We start from the raw sequence: 23,394 nt of genomic DNA, 5'->3' as shown, positions 1-23,394 counted from the left end.
TTCGGTGCCTACCTTGCCAGTTGGTAAGGCTTTGGGACTGATGGTGGGTGTTCGGTGCCTACCTTGCCAGTTGGTAAGGCTTTGGGACTGATGGTGGTGTTCGGTGCCTACCTTGCCAGTTGGTAAGGCTTTGGGACTGATGGTGGGTGTTCGGTGCCTACCTTGCCAGTTGGTGAGGCTTTGGGACTGATGGTGGGTGTTCGGTGCCTACCTTGCCAGTTGGTGACGCTTTTCTGAGTACCCAAAGACGCTTTACATGGGGGGGGCTTTACAGAGGTAACAACAAAATAAAAACAACTTTATTGGAAAAACACTAAAAGCTAAGAACATTAAAAGACAAAGAAAAATGTAGCTTTTTTTTAAGTTTACCTTGCCAGTTGGTGAGGCCCTGGGACTGCTGGTGGTGTTCGGTGGAGATGGCCAGTGTGTTGAGGAACACCAGCAGGATGACCCACCAGTAGAACATGCTGGACTTGACGTACACGCAACACTTACGCCTGCAGAAGCGGTTCCACATACGAGCCTTTTTACTGCGCAGAGAGGACAGAGTTTTGATCGAGGAATTACATACTGTATCGTACATGTAGTGCAGTCAAAAGTTATGCTAAGAGGATAACGCATGTTACCATCGTGGTCCATTCATTGTACTCAATTCATCAGGAAGACATACAATACATGTCGGTAAAAGCTCCAGTATAGCAGAAACCTTGTGTAGCAGAAACCTTTTATGTCCATTTTCCATGTTTTTCCGTAACATGATGATCGAACTTGATCCTATACTACAGCGTCACACAAAATCACCAAAAGTAGCAGATCTACAAGCTTGAAAACGCTGCACGAAGCGACGTTTTTTTTTTATTTTATTTATTTGTTTCGATCTTGTAAATGTGCTATTTTTGCTCAATTTTGTATTTGAATGTTGAAAAGTCGTTTCAGGATTCAGTTTTGGACATGTAATAATAATAATCTAAATCTACAAAGTAACTCGTAACTAAAGTTTTCAAATAATTGCAGTGGCGGAAATAAAAAGTACAACATTTCCCTCTGAGATGTACAGTATAGAGCGTCGCAGTCCCGCCATGAAAGGGGGCGGAACTGCGACGCTACTGGAGTAGAAGTACAAAGTATACTAACTAGTAGTAGATGATGAGCTGCACGGTGGACATCGTACTGACACTGAGCTCCTCTGAACCTCCATCCTCCAAGGGAAGCAGGCCTACACACGCACGCAGGCACGCAGGCACGCACGCACGCACGCACGCCACACACGCCACACACGCACGCACACACAATTATGACAACATCCCCTGAGGGTCAGAATTAGCTTTTTTTGTCACATCACAGTTTTACAAGTAAAAAAGTGGGGGAAATTTGTTTTTGTGCATAGTGTCATTTTTCCAAGAACAGAGAGAAAGGGAAGAAGGGGGGGGGGGGGGGGGTACCAAAGTATACCCGATGCTGTATATCATATATTGATGCTGAGTGCCAAGCAGGGCAGCATTGGGTCCCATTTGTACAGTCTTTGGTATGACCCGGACGGGGATCGAACCCCGACCTCCCAGTTTCAGGGCAGACACTCTAACCACAAGGCCACTGTTTATAAGTTGTTAAACTGCTCATCAAACTATAATAATGAATGGTTCACCTTGTCCCTCCTGGTCGTTGTCCATCACCTCAGCCTGGGTGATCCACTCCATGTAGCCCTTCAGGTCCTCATCCAGCTGCTGGGTCTCTCTGAGCTCCTGGTACTCTCCACGAGACTTAGCCTTCTCTCTCTCCTTGGTGAACTCACTGATGTTATAGACACAACACAGAGAGACTAAGGGCCGATTCATACTCCTATTTTAGAGCCGAATAAAAGTCGGTTCGGCTCATTTGAGGTTCGGGGGGGCGGGTACCGTCCTAAAGTCGGCTCTTCGGTGCTACTGAAAATTTCTGACGAGCCGAAATCATTTTGGCACTACAGCGTAAAATAGGAGTATGAATCGGCCCTTAGGGCTCTTTCTCTCCTTATAGTGAACTCACTGATGTTAGACACAAAACCACCGTTTTGGTGAAGAGGTAGGTGACCACCGAAAAGGTGGCCACCTCTTCACCTAAAACTGGAGTATGAATAGGCCTTTAGCCTTCTCTCTCTCCTCATTTAACTCACTGACGTTAGACACAACACAGAAAGAGACTAAAGGGGACTACATGCTAACCTTACTCCGCCAGATGGGGCAGCAGAGAGTACAAAACGGCCTGGCCAATCAGTAGCAGCTATCCCGCCTCTAGCTGCTGCTGATTGGCCAGGCCGTTTTGTGGCCGGGCATCAAGTCTGCCTGAGAGTTCCCAGATCGGAGCAGGAGGGGGGAACCCAGTGTACTCTCTGCTGCCCCATCTGGCGGAGTCAGGTTAACTACATGCTACAACGTCACAACTTTCTTATGATCCAAAATACTCTCTATACCCACCGCATTAGCATACCCATGACCAGGTGTTATGAATCAATGTGTTCCCATACCCGCTGAGCACACCCAGGACCAGGTGTTATGAATCAATGTGTTCCCATACCCGCTGAGCACACCCAGGACCAGGTTGAGCACGAAGAAGGAACCGACCAGGATGAGAGTAGTGAAGAAGATCCACGGCCACTCCATTCCTATGGCGTCATTCACCTGAGACAGACGCACGCACGCACGTACGCACGCACGCACACACGCACACGCACGCACGCACACACGCACGCACGCATGCACGCACGCACGCACGCACGCACGCACGCACGCACGCATGCACACACACGCACACGCACACACACTATATTTATACTATATACTATATACTATAAGATCCATGCACCTACCCAGTAGACCGGTATAAACACAGTAGACTGCTATAAACACCTACCCAGTAGACTGGAATAAACACATTAGACTGCTATAAACACCTACAGTACCCAGTATAGGACATCGGTCCAGTAGACTGTCCAATAAACACCTACCCAGTAGAGGACATCGGTCCAGCAGACTGCTATAAACACCTACCCAGTAGAGCACATCGGTCCAGCAGACTGCTATATATAATAAACACAGTAGACTGCTATAAACACCTACCCAGTAGAGCACATCGGTCCAGCAGACTGCTATATATAATAAACACAGTAGACTGCTATAAACACCTACCCAGTAGAGCACATCGGTCCAGCAGACTGCTATATATAATAAACACAGTAGACTGCTATAAACACCTACCCAGTAGAGCACATCGGTCCAGCAGACTGCTATATATAATAAACACAGTAGACTGCTATAAACACCTACCCAGTAGAGCACATCGGTCCAGCAGACTGCTATAAACACAGCAGACTGCTATAAACACCTACCCAGTAGAGCACATCGGTCCAGCAGACTGCTATATATAATAAACACAGTAGACTGCTATAAACACCTACCCAGTAGAGGACATCGGTCCAGCAGACTGCTATAAACACAGCAGACTGCTATAAACACCTACCCAGTAGAGCACATCGGTCCAGCAGACTGCTATAAACACAGTAGACTGCTATAAACACCTACCCAGTAGAGGACATCGGTCCAGCAGACTGCTATAAACACAGTAGACTGCTATAAACACCTACCCAGTAGAGCACATCGGTCCAGCAGACTGCTATAAAGACCTACCCAGTAGAGCACATCGGTCCAGCAGACTGCTATAAAGACCTACCCAGTAGAGCACATCGGTCCAGCAGACTGCTATAAACACCTACCCAGTAGAGGACATCGGTCCAGCCCTGTGTGGTGATGCACTGGTACACGGTGAGCATGGAGAAGCCCAGGTTGTCGAAGTGCGTGATGCCGAGGTTAGGACCGGGCCAGCCGAGGCGACACTCGGTGCCGTTGATGGTGCAGCGACGGCCGTTCCCCGCCTGGGCACACGGAGACGGCTTTTCATTCTCCACCGTGGCGATGATGTCTGAGGTCCAATAGGGGAAACCACAACGGTTAGGCCAGACATCCGAGTATGCAACTATGCACACACCAAACTAAAAAACATTTTGGATAATTATATTGTGTTTACAAAACTAAAACTAAAATCTGAGAAAATGTTCTTAGATTTAGTTTTAGCCAATTGATTCCTCCCAACACTTTTCTGTGAGACTATAGTGAGACTATAGTGCTATAGTGCTATAGTGCTTTCTGTGAGACTATAGTGCGACCTTAGCTGGAGCCCTCATACTGCCCATTTTTTACTATGCTTGTACGTCCTGGTTCTCTAACATCTCAATGGCACAGAAAACCAAGCTTCAAACTTCCCAAAACAAACTAATCCGACTTCTTATTCACCTAGGGCCCATGACCCACCTATATGCGGAGCATTTTGACAGCATAGGCTGGCTCAGGGTGGAAGACAGAGTCAAGCAGTTGAAGATGAGCCTGACATTCAAAATTGTAAATGCAACTTTACCCTCCATGCCCTCAGTACCCACTTACTTGACTAATTACTTTAAAAAAGTGAGCAATACCCACAGCCATAATACTAGAGGGAGCGTGAACAACGATCTGGTGCCACCCATTTATAAAACAAATATGGGCAAATTCACCTTTCAAAGCACTGCTACCCAGGTGTGGAATGCCCTCCCCCCATCTCTCAAAACAAACAAATTTCTGGCTTCCTTCAAGACAGGCCTAAAAATTCACCTATCAGCAGGTCAAAGAGAGAGGAGGTGATCGCCCCAGCCTCTTTATACTAATAATCCCCTTCCGATTAACTTCAGCCCCAATCTATGCATACTGTATATTTCATGTTTAGAGGAAATTGATATGCTGTTATATCAACTGTTGTTACTGTGTTAAATTATTATTCATGTCATGTGTGAGTGGATGGGACCCGAATGGAAACAAGGCCGCAAGGTCTTTCTTCGGTGTAATCCTTTTTCGAACAAAAAAAATGCCTGACTGTACATTGTGCTGTTTGCATTTATATGTTGCCTAATAAAATATTCAATCAAAAAAAAAAAAAACATCCTACTGACTCACCTGCCAGTGAGAAGCCCCAACCGGGAGGACGTAGAGCCTCCATCCTATACCCAACACTCCGCCCCCAGCCCACATGAGTATGTGCAGTGACAAATATCCCCCTCCCTGCCCGGTTTCCCGCCCCAGAACATGGGACAGTGTTTGTATAGATGCTTGACGAAGCCAGATGCACCACGATGGATTCGAACCCCCAGACTCCGCGGTGGTGGGCAGACACTTGCGTCTAACGCTACCACTGCGCCACCCGAGTGCCGACAGTACATACTGGTTTAAAAGAGGAGAAAAACGAGTGCTCTCAGTCTAACTATATGAAGATTATACCGGGTGCACGGCTCACGAACATTCACAGTGACAAAGAATAGCCAGCACTCCGAAGTCCTTCATTTAATTCATCTTTCAGCACGGACAAATAGACAACACTGACGCGTTGTGGCGTGACTTCAAGCCTTCATCAGTGTGTATGATACTGGTTCCTACATGGTAGCAGATCTTACATACTATAGAGCATGTGTGAAATAAATGTCAGAGCTGAAATCGACATGTAAATATGAAATAAATGCTTAAACATGTATACAGCTAGGTGTAATGTTAGAGACCACAGAAGTGAACCTTTCAAGCCTGTTTTCTCAACTCGCTGTTTTCTGCAAGACATTTCTCTATAAGCCACAGCTCCAAAACTGGTGGGTCAAACTGAAAAACCAATATGTCAATTTGAAGCTATGATTCCCTGCTTTCATATGACATGACAAAGCAAAAATGTAAAAAAATAAATCCAATGGCAGTCCGTCAGTCAAATTTGGTCACACTTGTTGCTGTATACATACTTGTCAGGTAGTACATACTAGGTAGTGTACATACTTGTCCCTATATGGTAGCAGGTTTTGTGCATCTTGCACTTGAACAGCTCGAGGCCCATGATGGAATAGATGGTGACCATGAAGAAGACCAACAGGGCGATGTGGAACAGAGGCAGCATGGACTTCAAGATGGAGTTCATCACCACCTGCAGGCCTAGAGTGGAACAACAACAACAACATCATGAATCGTCGGCATAGAATCAATCATCTTGTATATTTCCTGGCTGTGAACTGATACAGATCAAATTCAACAAAATAAACTCCAGGACCTCTAAGGACCACTTCACCACTTTTCAACATCTCTTCGTATAATTGGTCATCACTAATGTTCATGATAAAACACCACCATTTTTTCCCTACTCAGTCTGTGTCTCATAGGAGGGCTTTGGGCAGTTCGGACACCCGTCCACCAGTGACATCATCATTAGGCAGATTTTTTTTTAAACAAGATTTGTTTTAAAATATATTTAGATTATCGTGAGAACTTTTGCATTGCAACTTTTCAGGAAAAGAAAGCCTGCCGTTTCTATTAGTTTGGATTCACCATCGATGATGTCACTGGTGGACGGGTTTCTGAACTGCCCACAGCCTTCCTATATGAGACACAGACTGAGTAGGAAAAAATGGTGGTATTTTATCATGAACATTAGTTAGGACTAATTATAGGAAGAGAAGTTGAAAAGTGGTGAAGTGGTCCTTTAAGCCAATCTGGCATGAATCCCAAACCATCTTTTTTCTGAACAGGAATAGCAAAAATGCAAATGGTTTTACTCTGGGCTGACTACTATTCATGATTACTTATTATATTTCGGGAATGTATAGTCTGCATGAGCAATATGTCTAAAATGGACAAAAAGGATCAAAGGCCATACTGGGGACCCCAGAGACCAGTCGCAGGGGTCTCAGCACTCTGAAGGCTCGCAGGGCCTTCATGTCAAAGCCTCCTCCGGACGATTCCACCGGCGTCTCCACTTCACTGATGTGGATGATGGCGTCTCCGATCACTCCGAACAGACTGAACACATACAGGAGATATAATAAGACTTTATTGATCCACGATCGGAAACAAAATTGAAAAGGGGAGTGGTTAACCACTATCCTATAGCCTCGCGTAGCCAGTCTTCATCTGCCTTTGCAATGCATATTGCCTCACTCGGTGATATTAGTATCGTTACGCGAGGCTACTACGAAAATCTTTGACATTGTTTTGTTTTTGTTTTTTCAGGAGTGGATAGAGTGGAGGGTTGCCACCCTGACCCTGCCATTAACTTAACCCATTTAGGCCTGAGATCAGATTCTAAAAATGTCTTCTACATCCTGACAGTTTTCTGAAAAAGCTACGTTTCTATGTCAGTCGTTCTTCGATTTTTCAAAAATAGCAGACCTACAAGCTCGTAGCACGCCACTCGGTGGCGTGCTATGAGCTTGTAGAAAGCATAACATAATGCTAACACCAAAAGGGGTTCCCGCCCAAAATGGGTTTTAATGGCAAGATGACCACCATGTGAATGTTAGTTAGTTAGTTTAATTTATTGTCCACAATGTGGAAATTTGTCTTCGGTCTCCAACAACAGTAACAACAAACAGCAACAGTAACAACACTTACACAATTATCTTCATGGTAAAAATGCAGGACAACAGTGGCAAATAGCCAAGAACAATACAAGAATGGTCTATGGGGAACACTTACTTAATTAAGAGTTCTAGTGCTTAAACAACAATAAAGCAACGACTTCACTCACCCGACCGATACGCATACAAAGTCTAGAATGTTCCAGCAGTTGCGTAGGTAGGCGTCAGTGTGGAAGAGAAAGCCATACGCCACTATCTTCAGAAAACACTCCACACTGAAGATAATGAGGAAAATGTACTCCAGACTCTCCTGAAAGACAACATGATGAGAAACATCTTTAATCACAGATGGTGCCTTTGACAAGTGATTTATCGGATGGTTAAAATGCTTTGCAATGTCCCTTGTGCCACTCAGGTGGAAGAGCTGTCTGGCTGACATCTCACCGTGGATGTCTCACAGACAAGTCATGCAGAGTTTCTTCCTAATTTGTTTTTATAGTAGTTTGTTGATTACTTTTGATGCAGTAATGGTCTTTTTTCTTTTTTTGTCTTATTTAAAAGTTCTTAAATTGTCACTTCACTGTCAAACTTCAGACTCAACTTTAGGCCCTAGCACTAGACCTAGCCTTGAGGACCATGCAGTCTTAAATGTTAAAATGCAATTTAGATGATATTTAGAGTAGACAGATGCTAGTTTCACCCAATGGTAAAAATCGTAAATTGGCGCCCATGATGATATCACTACTATGATGTCCCTGCCTCGCTCCTCAAATTAAACTAATCAAAATATTAGAATCAGCTGTGTTGCAGAGCTCGGCAAAGCGGAGCCGGATATGTGGCTATAGCTAGCAATTTGCATGGGACGTTTGCAGATGTAGTAGCAGCTAACTATATGCCTATGTGGCTATAGGCTAGCAATTTGCATGGGACGTTTGCAGATGTAGTAGCTAGCTAACCCCTGGTTTAGTAATTGAGTTTCTTCATGAACAGGTAAACCCTGGAGTCCACCTCGAACCCGTGCAGGTTGTTGGCGTCTCCCTGCAGCCTCATGAGCAGGCCGCCGTAGGACACGTACGCGGCGAGGCGCGTGGCCGCCTCCGTGGACGTCTCGTCCCCCTCGATGCGGTACACCTTCCCGTACATCACGTAGTCGAACTGGTCGGCGCGGGACGCCCGCCGCTCGTCCTGTTGGGGCTTGTACTCGCCGTCGTCGGGCGTGCCGTCCGTGTACAGCGTGCTGGCGATGACCAGGCGGAACTTGCCGCCGAGCTCCACGGGGTATATCTGCGTGTTCACGTCCAACACCAGGTCCATCTTGAAGGACTCGCTCTCGCAGTGCAGGCGGGACACACGGGTGAACTTATTGCCGTCGGGGTCGATGTCCTTCACGTCGAAAAGATCTTCGAACAATATCCCAGCCATGTCTGTCCGGGGCTATGATGAGTCGCACTTATGGGTATTTGTAGCAGTATTCAGATGGATATGATTTGCGTATGTCTATGTATGTTCGTGTATGTTCTTAAACCTGTGGTTTCTCTTTGCACCCACACTCCAACAAAAATAATTGATCTCACACACAAATCAACTTCACCCACTGTTTTACACCCATAAAGCTTCTGGTACTTTGTGTTAAAAATATGATATTCCCTTTATGATGCCCCACCATTTATTCATTATTCTCCCCAAAAACGGTGATGTCATATCAGTGTGACGCCTCACGCCATATTGATTTCCAAATATGGAGGTATTCGCCGCTCCATTGAGTGCTGGTATGGTATAAAGAGGTTTAAAAAGTGAACTATCAAAAAGCCTAAAACATCCAGTCCTTGGGATTCTGAATGCTAGAATAGATCATCCAATGGTTTACATGTGGTGTAAAACAGTGGTTCCCAAACTTTTTCATGTCAAGGACCCCCAAATTGACACTGATGAGCCTGCGGACCCCCATTTGAAAAAGATATGCCAGGGACCCCCATTAGAGAAGATTTTGACGGCAGTTAGCAATGGTTCTCAACCCGTTTAATTTCAAGGACCCCCAGTTTGACATGCATTAGTCTACAGACCCCCATTTAATGTAATTTCTATCTCTGGGACCCCTGATTTATATTGTAAAATCAATGTTAATGTAACTCTGAGAGTTACAGACGGGTCCATTTGGTTCCAAACTATCATTTAGCTGGGTACCCCCTGGAACTCCCGCAAGGACCCCTGGGGGTCCCCGGACCCCACTTTGGGAACCACTGGTGTAAAATGCAGGACGCAAATGCATTCAGGGTGCGAAGCTCAGCGCTGGGAGCAGGGTGTTGTATTAAAGTCTCTGTATTTTGGGCACAACATAAGACCAAACAGAGTGCCTTCTCCCATTCTAGGTTGTTTGAGATCTTAATGCGCTCCGAGCTGCTGGGCTTGCTTGCTTTCTATTTAAATGACACAGAATTGGAAAATACACTCACAATTTTCTACAGAGGAAAGGGGAAAGTGTCAAGTGTGTGTTTCATCAACTACCTTGTTTTCACTGCATGCTAAAACTATAATTGAAAACTAAATAAAGCAAATTAAAAATCACTGTGCTGCACTAAATTGAACAGAGCCTTCATTAGTGCCATTGGTAACACCTGAAGGAAGTATGGAAGAGGCCTAATTTCATTCCAACATGACTGCTGTGCATATACAGTTGGGTGCCACCGATATTGTCCCTTATCATTTGACATTTAGGCCTGACCTCAAAATTTTAAAAAATCCTTCTAAATCCTCCAGTTTTCTGAAATAAATATTTTCACGATTTTTCAAAAATAGCAGACCTACAAGCTCGTAGCGCGCCACTCGGTGGCGCGCTATGAGCTTGTAGATCTGCTATTTTTCAATAGCTAAATTATAACATAATGTTTAAAACACCAAAAGGGGTTCCCGCCCAAAATGGGTTAACTGTCCTTTTGCGCAGATCACGCAAACCTCAGCAAAAAGAAAAGGACAATATCGATGGCCTCCAACTGTAGAGCCTACTGAGAGAGTCCTCCTGTCCTATCTACTGAACTTGGAACAAGTCGGAACAAATTAAGAAAGCCAAGCTACAGTAGAATATACAGTACATTCTTACATGAAGAGAGGCATCAGCCATAAAGTGTATATGCACTCTCCGGCTACCACGTCCACCTGCCGGTTTTTATGGCTGTGGTCACTGCTCACATTGCTCTAGCTCCTCATTTTTTTCTATCACCCACTCAAGGGTACCAAATATGAAATTAAAGACTACATTGTCAGTCCACCCACGTCATACAGTATACAGTATATGCTAGGGCATTCACTTCTAGTCATTTTTACTAGTTGACTAGTTGCCTAGTTTACTAGTCGACTAGTTGTTAAACCACCTTTTATGTTGTTTTTTTTGGAAATAATATTTGTACATTTAAAAACTGTGTACATTGGTGACTATAACTATAATCTACCTGATATTGAGGCCTACAAAATCGGTAAAAAAAAAAAAGAAAAAAAGAAAATGAACTTTTTTTTTTTTTTTTTTCTTATCAACTAGTCGACTAGTACCAGCAAGGTCGACTAGTGGATTTACTAGTCGACTAGTAAACTAGTCGACTAGTTGCTTAATGCCCTAGTATATGCCCTTGTGACCAAGTATATGTGGGTCAAACCAAGCGAGCACGAAAAGGCAGACTATGCCATGGCTCGTCATTATGTGGATGCAAACCATCGCTCAGTTGTTCACTCGAGTCACTACAATGCAATGACATCAATGCAGTGGCGTGCACAGACATTTAGAGGGGCAGGTGCTCAAGTTAAAAAAGGGCACCTTGTGCAGCGTGTGGAACCGGCCGGTTGCCTTAATCCATTTTGGGGCGGGAACCCCTTTTGGTGTTAGCATTATGTTATGCTTTAGCTATTGAAAAATAGCAGATCTACAAGCTCATAGCGCGCCACCGAGTGGCGCGCTACGAGCTTGTAGGTCTACAAGCTCGTAGGTCTACAAGCTCATAGCGCGCCACCGAGTGGCGCGCTACGAGCTTGTAGGTCTTTTTTTCAAAAGGGCACATTGCCAAAAGGGCAGGGGGTGCTCTAGCACCCCCTAGTGTCTATCTGTGCACGCCACTGCATCAATGTATTATACTCATATTATGAGGAGCCCACACACACACACACGCACGCACACGCACACGCACACGCACACGCACACACACACACACACACACACACACACACACACACACACACACACACACACACACACACACACACTGTCCTGTGCTGTCCCATTTCCAGAAGCATCCCAGGAATGGGAACAGCTGGGATCGAGACACAGAGACCCATGTGGGACCATGTCCCCTAAGACCATGTCCCCTAAGACCACTGACCACACACACACACACACACACACACACACACACACACACACACACACACACACACACACACACACACACACACACACACACACACACATATTATTATTATACACACAGTGCTCATACAGTAAGTGGGCAGGGGGGGTTCTAAATATAAGTCATAGATCTATACACACCTGTTCCCCTCTATCACCTGAGCTCAAGGACACCATACACACTGTGTGTGTGTGTGTGTGTGTGTGTGTGTGCGTGTGCGTGTGCGTGTGCGTGTGTGTGTGTGTGTGTGTGTGTGTGATTGTTGTGGGCCGGTTCTTGGCTGAGGGACACTGGCGTCTGTCTATCACTCTTTCACAAACATTGGGTCGGGTCCAATGTTATGAGAGTCATGACTATAGAGTAGAAACCCCTTTTCCAACATTTAGAAGTATATATATATTTTTAATAATAAGCTTGTAGATTTGTCACTACTAATAAACATTTGTTTTCTAATTTATGGAATTTTCTTTTCTTTCTTCATGAAATTACTGCAAACCCTCTTTGAATCTGTTTTGAATTCATGCAAATGTTTGCTTATTTTTAAAAGTAGGAAACAAAAAAATATATCAACCCAACCCAAATGTGTCCGGCGCGAACTACAAATGGGTCACTCACGACCCAGTGTTTTGGCTTATAGTGTTTGAGTGCTGCGGTGTCAAACAAGGCCCCACATATGAGATGCTTGGGTGACAGTGGTCACGGCACAGGCATGTTGTCCATTCAGGTTGTCGTCACCTCAGTAAGCCGAACTACAGGCCATGCAAGTTGTCCTAACTGTTGTTTTAGGCTGTGTAGCAGAGTGGCTCAGAGCCTCTGCCTGATGGCCTCAAAAGTCTAATATCTCCCCTGGTCCAGAGGGATATCCCTTTGGTCTAATGGTTAAGATGTTGGACTTTCACACGGGAGGCCCGAGTTCGAATCCCGGGCGTTACACTTGATTAAGACCAGCAAGAGAAATTAGATATTTGCCCGAGATTCCCAAACTCGTGAAAATAGCAGATCTACACGTCACTTATAGATGTACTATTCTATGTATGTAATTAAAAAGACTATAGCCAAATCCCTATACCTAAAATCTCGGCCACTCACACTCGGTCACTCCAGCATGGTGGAATTGGTGACCTGCCGAAATATGTGACCATCTTCTGGACTTCACACAACTTACATGGAGGTCTTTAAATACGAGGCCTATAAATACAGCAAAGTTGAACTCTGCTAATAAACAAACTGCAACAATTTACATCCGGACACTGACATTGGGTGCGTTCGGAAATGCGCACCGGGAATGTGGTCAGTTTGTTGAGTGTGGTGGTCACAGAGTGCGTTCAGTGTGCCTTATTTACGTACGACCACAGCTGTGACGCATTCACACTGTATAAACGAACGACAAGAGAGCACACCAGTGCGTTCAGGGTGCATTTCCGAACGCACCCTTAATGTGGTGATTGTCTACACGATTGTCACATATTTCAGCAGGTCACCAATTTCACCAATAACACTAGCCTGGCTAATAAGCCAGACTAATATCACACAACACTGTCGCGGTATATTAGTATGGGCTGGCTCCACTTGGATTTCATTTCCCGGGGGGCGGGTTCAAACATTTTCTCTTTGACGCAATTGGTCAGAGCTACTGTCAGTCAAAGGTCTCAAGCATTGAACGTCACTGTACCAAAGCCCGCCCATATTGCATACCGTGTCCCGATTGGTCCGACCTGTTCTCGGTTGTAGGAAAGAGGCGTGCTACTGAGCCTCGCCAGACCGTAATCCGCTGGTAGGCAAATTTTTTTGCCAACGGCTGATTCGGTCTGGTTTATTAACCAGGCTACAATAACACCACCATGCTGGAGTGACCAAGTGTGAGTGAGTGAGCGAGTGGCCGAGATTTGGGGTATTGGAATTTGGCATATTATGACTGAAACTATATCAAAAGAATGAACACGCTTGGTATTAAGCCACACTGCTGTACCTCCGTAAGACATCAGTGTCATCATAACAGGTGGTGACAGGCATGGATATATAGTGACATGACACCTTTGAAGCCAGATCGTAGTGGGTTTATTTTTACCGGACACATGCGATGGAGTGCCTTTGGCCACCGGCGTGAACCAGTGACCTGCTGACCCCAGTGTGACACAAACCCCTCAGTGTCACATACTGTAGCTAGATGTTTGTTTGTGTGTGAGACTGTGAATGAGAGGACCTTCACATGGGACCCGTGTGACATTTGCACACACGCATTCCTAAAGACTTTGGGCAGTATTATGCGCGTCTTAAGTACCAGGTCTTATTACTTAACTTAAGACCTGGAGGCGTGATCAATGCCATTTGGCCACTCAGAATAGCCAAATGGCATTGACCACGCCTCCAGGTCTTAAGTTAAGTCACAAGACCTGGTACTTAAGACACGCATAATACTGCCCTAAAGTTGTACTAACTAGAGAGAGATGAAAATATGATATATAATGTCTGTCTTATTCCAGTGTTTACAAAACGTTGGTATAGTGTAAAGAAGCCTATTATGGCTCAAAAATGTAGCCGAAGCGGTTTAGAATAATTATTCATCTGTGATATTTCTTCGTCGAGACCAGTGGTTCACAAAGTGCCGTCCGGGGAACCCCCAGGGGTCCTTGAGAGAGAATACTAATTTGTCAGCGAAATTGGTTAATACAGCAGCAAAATCCGTTGAACCACTTTAAACATTGGCTCGCAACGTGTCGCAAATGGAGCTCACAGCTGAAGCTCAGGAGCAGGACCACACCTCCAATCCGGCCACATCCACCTCCTATCAAGCCACCTCCAATCAGGTCACCTCCAGCCACATATAAAAGCCCTCCTAACCACTGTTCTCCCTCCCGTTCTCATTTTCGTCACCCTTCCCCCCCACCCCACTGCTCATCCTACTTCCTCTCTAACCTCTCCCTCTCCTTTACAGGTCCCTGACGGGGGTCCGCCGTGCCCGGGCGCATGCCGGACCCCCGAGGCCTCCCCATCTCGGCTTAAAGTTCGTCGTCGGTGGCCGTCGCCACCCTCAATGTCATGTTTTCCCATGTTGTGTAACTTGTGTTCATGATCTGTTTCATCCCCTGCCAGCAATAAAATCTGTTAAACTTCATTGGGGGTGTGGTCCTTGCTAGTGAATGTGACATATGTTTTGTGTCTATGTGTGCACATGATGTCCACGTGTGCACGTGACTGCTCCGGATGACCTTGCATATGGTTTCCTCCCCCGTCGGTGTGTGGATGAGTGAATGCAAAGCGATTTGGATAAAAGGCGCTGTATAAATGCACCATTTACCTTTCGGAATAAGGCATTGAGGCATTGACAATTTGCAGGGCCAATTGGGACCCTCATAATCTGCCCATTTCAAGCCCATGCCCACTTGGTACCAATGCCATGTAGCCCGCATTGCAACCACATGGGTCCCACTGGCTGGGAAGCTACAGCAGGACTACCAGTCAGTGTGTATTGTATTGGTGTTGTTGCTGTCCTCCTCAGGCATGGGATGATACTGTCAGTGTGTATGGTGAACTCACCAGGTTGCTGTTGGTGTTGTTGCTGTCCTCCTCAGGCATGGGAAGGTACACGGCCAGCGCCACACAGTTAGCAAAGATAGCTAGTAGGATGATGATCTCAAACGGTCTGGAGGTATATCATAGGAAACACAGCAGCCAATGGAATGAAGGCTGTCAATATAGGGCACACATCAGCTACCAATGGAATGAAGGCTACTGTCATCGCTTCTTAGTTAGACCTGAGGACGATTCTACAAAATGTCTAAATCATGACAGTTTTCTGAAAACGTCATGTCATGTCATTCTCAAACATTTCCAAAAATACATGTAATTGTCAGCCGACCCCCATCTGAAAATCCAGGGACAGAAACAAAGATTTGAGTTAAAAACGTTCGCTCTGAAAGAATATATATTCAAAGATTTGCGCCACATTTTCAAGATGTTTCAAAAATAGCAGATCTACAAGCTCGTAGAGAACCTTTTTGATAGATATATTTTGGAGAGAGATGAGAAACATGGAGAGAGATTAGGGGAGTGACAATTATGCATCAAGTAGGCATTCCTATAACTTCCGGTCACACGCATACCCTCTATTGGGGGAGAAACAACGGTAAGATTTGTGTTGTTGAACTTGTTGTGGAATGAAAATCATTAGCTGCCAAAAACAAAACAGGTATAGGCCTATTCAAGTTAAGTACAGATAGTCAAAACATGTACTCAAGTACATTACTGAATAACTGAATTAAATGCATACTTTTTTTGTATTGTCCAGCACTGAGAAGCAGCCCTGCACCTGTCTTGCATCATTGTGTTCCAGTGACCTACATTCACATGGTCCAACATTAGATGACCTGTCCAACTGTGAACCCGGCCTGCAATAGAGAGTATGCGCATGCTTAAAGTGAATGGCACATCGAGTGGCAAATCGAGTGGCAAAGCAACATGCAAAGTGAGCTTAACATTGTTTAACGTTGTTTAATGCAATCAGATAGGACTTTTCTGTGTGGATGTATGGGCTGTCAAAGCCAGAAAGTAGTTTTTTGCCACTCAGTAGGCCTTCCTGCATAACTTCCTGGTTTGATGATGATGTCACGCGCATACCCTCTATAGTCATTCCCATATAGACGTCAGCCTTACTAGATTATTAGTACATATATGTGGTCCAGTTCCAATTATATCTGCCCAGTGGTCATTTCTTTGTGTCATCACCTCCAATTTCACTTTTGCCTACTGGATTGAATGTGTCTATATAGTGTCTACTGTCAATTTCCTGAGTGTTATTAACTTCAAATGAAAAGGAAGGGATGTCGGCACACTGTTTCACTGCTCCCAGGAAAGTTATTTATTGGTACTGTACCAATAAATAACTTTCCTGGGAGCAGTGAAACAGTGTGCCGACATCCCTTCCTTTTCATTGTACGTATATTTTTGACCAGCACCTGTAGAATTTCTGGAGATGTGCGTGCTTCCTTCTGGATCATATCATTAACTTCAAATGGGTCTTATATATTTGTAGACTCTTTGAGTTGCACAAGTACAATTCCCTTCACAGGTGTTACCAATGATTATAATTAAGGCTCTGTTCCATTTAATGTAGGGCAGTCGCAAACCTTTTTGAGGGTTGCTAGTGATGGATAATTTTGAGTTATTGTAGATCTGTTATTTTGTGGATGGAAGATGTTATATAAATTCTGACATGTTGTTTACACGTCATGTCAAGTTGGCCACTCCATCATATTCTGTTGGTCAACTCAGATAGAACTTTGGCCCAGACCGTGTTCCTTATAGGTCATATTTTGTCATCTTGCCCTTTTATCATCATTTTACTCATAGCCTACTGCCTGTTTACTCCGGGTTATTCTCCTTATCCTATTTATGTCATGTCACCATCCACGTGCCTAATCATCTCAGACCTATATTATCCTTTATATTATTTTATCATACTTATATTATGGGTTGCCTGACGCCAAGTTCAGATTCACTGTCTCTATTAGACTTTCCCCAGTCAAGTTAACTCGCATACTGAGAGGCCTATTTTGATTTGAGACATGTATTTGACCTTGGTGCCTAGTGAGAAAGTAGATAGGAGTATTTCTCTCTGTCGAGAGTTCACAGCTAGCAGGGAAAGAATGTTATCTTCAGGTTGCCATAGCAACGCCAGCCTCTGTGCTTTCCCGGTCTATGGCCCTCAATGACTGAACCAAGGAAGATGTCACGATACCAGTCTCATCATCCATGTGCTGGTCCAATGAGTGCTCGACAACCAGCACCACCGTGGGATATTGCGGAAATGAACTATCTATTCAGCCAATGAACGTTTATCAACAACTGACGTGATCTACAGTATTAATGCCTGGGACATGATGTGTCAGGCAGAGACAACCATAGATATATATAAACACTAGATGGCTCAAGGCGGAGTTTCTGACGTCGTTCACCCGGCAGCCATCTTACTTCGGGGCTACAGTACAGTATGTTCAATGGCAGCTCAAACAGAAACAGTCATAACTCACTCAAATCTTGACGGATTTACAAACGGGTTCTGCTTAATTTATGTTTTTTATATGAACGTCGTATAAAAGCATATAAGTAAATATATTTCCAACAGCTAGCCCCTCCTATGCCCAGCTTTGTGAGTGCGACTGTGCGTCACTGCGTGTGTGTACCCCATAGCAATGATTTGATTGGCTGAGCACGGAATTGACAATAAAAAATGAGGATAGAAAATTGAGGACGCCACAAGTGATTAGCCGGATTGGACTGGAAAATCACACCCGTGTGAAGTGAGGGGCACTCTTATCAATTGTAATATCAAGTACAACATAATGTTGGTTTAAGCAACGGGTGCTAATGTTTGTTTAAGTCCTCAAAACAAACATTAGATTTCTCTTTATTGTCTGTGGGGTTTTCCTAAACAAACATCGTTGAAAAAGAATAGGCTATAGGAGGGCAGAAAAGTGAGGACGCTTATTGTGATTGGCCACTGAGAAGTGAGGACGGCAATTGTGATTGGCCGGAATGTGATGATGTATAAGAGCGCCCCTCACTTCACACGGGTGTGATTTTTGCAGCTTGCAGAGCTGATCAATGATCAGACTTCCTAGTCTAGTCACGTGATCTAGTAGCGATGTACAGTTGTGGCGAGACTTTCATGATTGGCTGGCCTCTAAGCCAATTGGAGACAGACTGGCCCTATATGGCCAATGGGACAATAAGCCCCACGGCCAATGGGACACCGCTCTCGTCCCCACCGCACCATGACTAGAGAGTGCAAACGCGACTACAGAAAGCCCCATAAGATACAATATAAGATAATAAGACATTACTTGAGTCATTACTTATTTAATTTCAAGGGCCCCATATCTCTGGACCCGTAACCCTTAGGGGTCCACTTTGTTCCACCTTATCACCCTCAGAGTTACAGACGTGTAATGGATCTTTTGGAAGCCCCTCAAGGAACCATGGCGGTCCCTGGGCCACACTTTGAGACCCCCTCTCCTCGCTATTCATTTCAGTGGAAGTTGCTCAGTGGCGTTTTGAAGCACCCGGAAGACTGCCGGAAGTATAATTATAACTCAATGGCTCGAGCGAGCGTAAGTTTAGCCTATAGCCTAGCCAGGTCCGGGCTTACGCACGTGACGTCATGAACGTCCGTCCACCTCCATGAAAGTGCTGCAATTCCACATTTCGCCAGTAGGTAGTGGCAGCTTCAAAGTTGGATAGCCAGCTGGGGGCTTAATTGGTTTGACCATAAGGGAACAGAGCCTTCATTAGTGTCATTGATAACACCTGTGAAGGAAGTAAGGAAGAGGCCCACTTCCAAGAACACATTCATAGAGGTTATGACTACAGTATATTTCTGCTGACTGTTGAAATATGAAACGTCTTGGCTGGGTTTAAGTATAGTGAAGTTCACATAACAGGATATTGTTAGTCTGCTTACAGTAAGTAGGCTGTTGGCCAGAAGCTATAACATTATTATTATTATTGTATGTCCACAGACAATATAAATATAATATACATTTAAAACACATCACATGCTAGGTATGGCGCAGTAACATTGTTTTAACTGTTGGTTTTGGGCTGTGAGTCAGCATTCCTGATAGCTTAGCATGTCTGTTTTTAGCGAGTGACCGGGGAGGACAGCTGTCCATCCTCTAGAAAGACCTTCAGCCTATACCAAAACCCCTTACACAATGCTGCCAAGTGACAAAGTACATCTAAAACCCCGGCTTATACATAAGGGGTCTTCAAGGACCCCTTAGCTGAGCGAGAGAGAGAGAGAGAGAGAGAGAGAGAGAGAGAGAGAGAGAGAGAGAGAGAGAGCCGTAGTCTGAAAACCCACCTCTTCAGACTCCACCATGGCCCGTAGCACTTGCCCTAGCCCCTTAGATAGCACTTTACGTAGACTTAGATAGTATTTTAAACAGACTTATAGCTTGTTACGTAGACGGCACTAGAAATTAGAGAGAGAGAGAGAGAGAGAGAGAGAGAGAGAGGATTCATGTTCATGTGTATTGTCAGAATTTGAACCACTTAAACTGTCAATACTTAGTAAACTTGACCTTTCACTCTGTACTAGACACTAGTCTGCTCTTTTCCCCCTCTGCATCAAAGACTCTTTGCCAGAAATAGCCGATCTACAAACTCACAGCGTAAGGCTTCATTTGTAAGCTTAGGGAATCTTTGGCTAAAGCTCTGCAGAATAGGGTCTGGGTAGGGTCATAATAGGGTTCAAGACAAGTGGTTAATGAAAAAACTAAAACTCACAAAGATTTTGCAGCTACTTATATTACACAATACTGGCAAGTAATGAAGTATCTACTCAAGTACAATTTTGAGGTACTTACTTTTTACGGCTAATACCAATGTTGCATTGTTTTAAGGCCGATATTTCCGATACCGATATGATGTCATGTATTAATGTCTTAATAAATGATGTCCTCTGTTAACCCATTTTGGGGCGGGAACGCCTTTTGGTGTTTCAAGCATTCCGTTATACTTTAGCTATTGGAAAATAGCAGATCTACAAGCTCATAGCGCGCCACCAAGTGGCGCGCTAGGAGCTTGTAGGTCTGCTATTTTTGAAAAATCGTGAAAATGCGGCACAAATCTTTGAATATATATTCTTTCAGAAGACTTTTTCTTTATTTCGATGTCAGGTCTAAATTCTGCCCTCTGTTAACACTTTGACTGCACTGACACTTTTGACTTTGAAGGATACTTCCATTCCACGATGCTGATGGCGGCCCGGCGGAAGGGGTTCTTCAGCGTGAGGATGAAGAGGGAGCGGGCCGGCCGCGGGTTTCCTCCCGTGGCCATCAGCTTCTTCAGCTTCTCCTTCTGCTTCCGCTTCAGCGTCTCCTCGTCCATGATGTAGGAGGACAGCGGCGGGTTGCTGGCGTCCGCCATGTTGGAGAGGTCGCACACGTGTCACTGTCACTTCGGTGTCGAAAGTCACAGGGAATGCGTCGAAACGAGGCGTCCCGTAAATGGTTCCGTTCCGACCCGTCGGATAGCAGCGGGCTGGCGGAGAGGGGACAGAGATAACTTCATAATATAAAGGTCTGTAAAGTCCAGCTGAAGCAAAAGGTATTCTAATGTAGGTTTCACCATCGCATAGAGCACCGAAGTCTGACGTCAATATCGGTAGAGGGCCCAAATCCACAGGTTCATGTACTTTTTATTTGCATTGTAATCTCCATAGGGGGGTTTTAGATCGCCAAATATAAGGGTAATAAACATATCATCCAGGCCACTTCACTCATATGTATATGAAGAATCAACTGACTGAGAGAAAACGCTATTGTTACTGCTACTGAATTAGTTAGATTTTCGCTAGAAACAGACTGTATCATATATGAGCGACTGACTGTTGTAAACAACACAGAGACACCTCCCCGACAATAACGCTGAGACAGCTTGTTTATTTTTCGACCACAATGCTTATATGAAACGATTTTAAGATGACCCCATGTTATTCTCCATAGAGAAATTACTTACGTGAACCAGGGGAACTGAGGGGATGAGCGAGTGACGTCAGGACTTCGGCACTCTATTTCTACAGTACAACTAAGTTGGGCTGTAAAGGCTCACGCATACTCGCATACAGTTTTGGGTGATAAGGATAAGGTGACCACCACGGTGGTTGGGAAAAACTACAACATGGCGTCACGCCGCGGTGATAAGCGACTCGGCACTCACCCGAACACATCTCTCTGTTTTTACTAACCACCGTTTCGGTGGTCACCTTATCACCTAAAATTGGAGTATGCGTGGGCCTCAAAGCCCCCTGTCGGTTTATCAAATTACTTGTTAAGCATGTGGCATTGCATGGCATGTTCATGTGTTTTTTTTGTGAGAACATATAGGTTATTTTTGAGGGCTCCTATCACACAAGTGTGATTTTTTAGCACCATAGTAGCCGACTGTTGATGGTGTGGATAGTTGTTTCACATATTTTAACGCCTGCAGACATCATTTTCTAATGCTAGTAATCCTGATAAAAGTATCAAAAAATTCACCAGAACACGGGTGGGGGGGGGGGGGGGGGGGGGGGGGATCATAAAAAGGGAAAAGAATAAATGCTTGATTCTCACAGTTGGATGTTGGCATGTCATATATTATATGATTGAAAACTAACACTAAAACAAATACAACATTATCTAAGATAGCAAATTAAAAAATAAATTTAAAATTAAAAAAACATAATAACCTTTCTCTTCGGCGGAAGGTGTTTCCAACCAGGTTATGGTACTGCGTTCTGAGCTGCTGAAAGACCAGTCTCACCTCTGGAACCTTCTATTGTGTGAGGATTCCCCTCACAGCGTATAAGAAAATATACGAAAAGTATTCCAAAAAGTTATAGTTAGTCCCGGGCCGATTCACTTGAGATCCTTCATCCTTCAGGAGACATCTCCCAAGAGTAGGCGCTTTGTCCCATAGCAGCTCTTTCAGTGGTCAACACTGTATGTGACTCCCCCATACTCTCTGGTTCTCCGTCCCGCTCGAAATGACTGGGACCCCCCTCCCCCTGTGTGTGTGTGTGCGTGCGTGCGTGCGTGCGTGCGTGCGTGCGTGCGTGCGTTTGTGTCTGTTTGTGTGTGGTACTAAACTATACTATACTATACTATACTATACTATACTATACTATACTATACTATACTATACTATACTATACTATACTATACTATACTATACTATACTATACTATAAGGTCAGAATAGACGGACCATGTTGAATGGTGTAGAGTTTGTGTACAATTAGGAAAATATTGAGGTTGGTGTTAGAAATGTAGCAGTTAGGTTTAAGGCTGGAGATTTCTCTTAGTTTTCCTTAGTCGTGCAACAATGTCACACACTGGAAAACAGCATGTACAAACTTAACAATTACTGTAATGCATCGCTTTTTTCCACACTTTTCTGCATTGTTCTATATCTATGCTGTTCTAAAATGTTGATGAAGTACAGCAATACAAACGTCTGCGTGCATGCGTGCGTGCGTGTGTCTGTGTGTGTGTGTCATTTCCCTCTGTCTCTGTCCCTCCCTGCATGTGTGAAGCATGCCGTTCGGGACAGAGAATAAATATAGACAATGAGCCTGTATGGCTCCCATGGGGCGCGGGGGGGACGGGGGGGGGGGGGGGGCAGGGCACAGAGGGGACATTTGAGACGACATATTTGAGCTGCTGGTCCGCTGTGGTTCGAGGAAGCATTTGTCTGGCCCTGTGGAGACTCTTTATTGGCCCGCTGGAATTCCTGCCATGCCTTTTGGAGCTGTGAAGGCTCCGGGACGCACTTATAGACTCGTGTTTTCATCACCTTAATGTCGAACTCTTTGAGTCAAAGGGTGTCACTTTGAAACACTTCTGGCACGGCTTTAACGTCTTACACCAGGGGTCTTCAACAGGTACGGGACGACCCCTTATTGGGGGTCCTCAGAGATACTACATGGGGGCCGCCAAATCTTTGTTTGATAGGGACTTACAATAGCAGATCTACAAGCTCACAGCGTTGATGTGATCTAGATCGGCTATTTCCG

General features: G+C 44.7%; 2 protein-coding genes across 2 annotated transcripts in view; both read right to left on the bottom strand.

Moving 5' to 3' along the window:
• The window catches only part of LOC306929507 (dihydropyridine-sensitive L-type skeletal muscle calcium channel subunit alpha-1-like), an 84,272-nt gene extending 61,956 nt beyond the window's left edge, over positions 1 to 22,316 (bottom strand). The window contains exons 1-11 of the mRNA XM_079510055.1: positions 22,144 to 22,316; positions 20,579 to 20,880; positions 15,376 to 15,481; positions 7,618 to 7,757; positions 6,748 to 6,890; positions 5,877 to 6,029; positions 3,749 to 3,954; positions 2,554 to 2,657; positions 1,646 to 1,791; positions 1,135 to 1,216; positions 370 to 530 (exon numbers count right to left, since the gene is read on the bottom strand). Coding sequence (XP_079366181.1) covers positions 370 to 530; positions 1,135 to 1,216; positions 1,646 to 1,791; positions 2,554 to 2,657; positions 3,749 to 3,954; positions 5,877 to 6,029; positions 6,748 to 6,890; positions 7,618 to 7,757; positions 15,376 to 15,481; positions 20,579 to 20,766 — 1,429 coding nt within the window. The 5' untranslated portion in view covers positions 20,767 to 20,880; positions 22,144 to 22,316. The remainder of the gene's footprint in view (positions 1 to 369; positions 531 to 1,134; positions 1,217 to 1,645; positions 1,792 to 2,553; positions 2,658 to 3,748; positions 3,955 to 5,876; positions 6,030 to 6,747; positions 6,891 to 7,617; positions 7,758 to 15,375; positions 15,482 to 20,578; positions 20,881 to 22,143) is intronic.
• On the bottom strand, positions 8,411 to 8,869 carry LOC306929220 (DNA-directed RNA polymerases I, II, and III subunit RPABC3-like; the record flags this gene model as incomplete). The annotated part of the gene is made up of 1 exon (XM_079509661.1): positions 8,411 to 8,869. One exon carries the CDS (start codon positions 8,867 to 8,869, stop codon positions 8,411 to 8,413), a length of 459 nt encoding a protein of 152 aa, XP_079365787.1.
• Positions 22,317 to 23,394: the final 1,078 nt, after the last annotated feature.

Source organism: Electrona antarctica (assembly GCF_951216825.1).
Source record: "Electrona antarctica genome assembly, chromosome: 9".
Lineage (NCBI taxonomy): Eukaryota > Metazoa > Chordata > Actinopteri > Myctophiformes > Myctophidae > Electrona > Electrona antarctica.
Note: the sequence above shows the minus strand (reverse complement) of the source record. Positions and strands in the feature narration are given on the sequence as shown.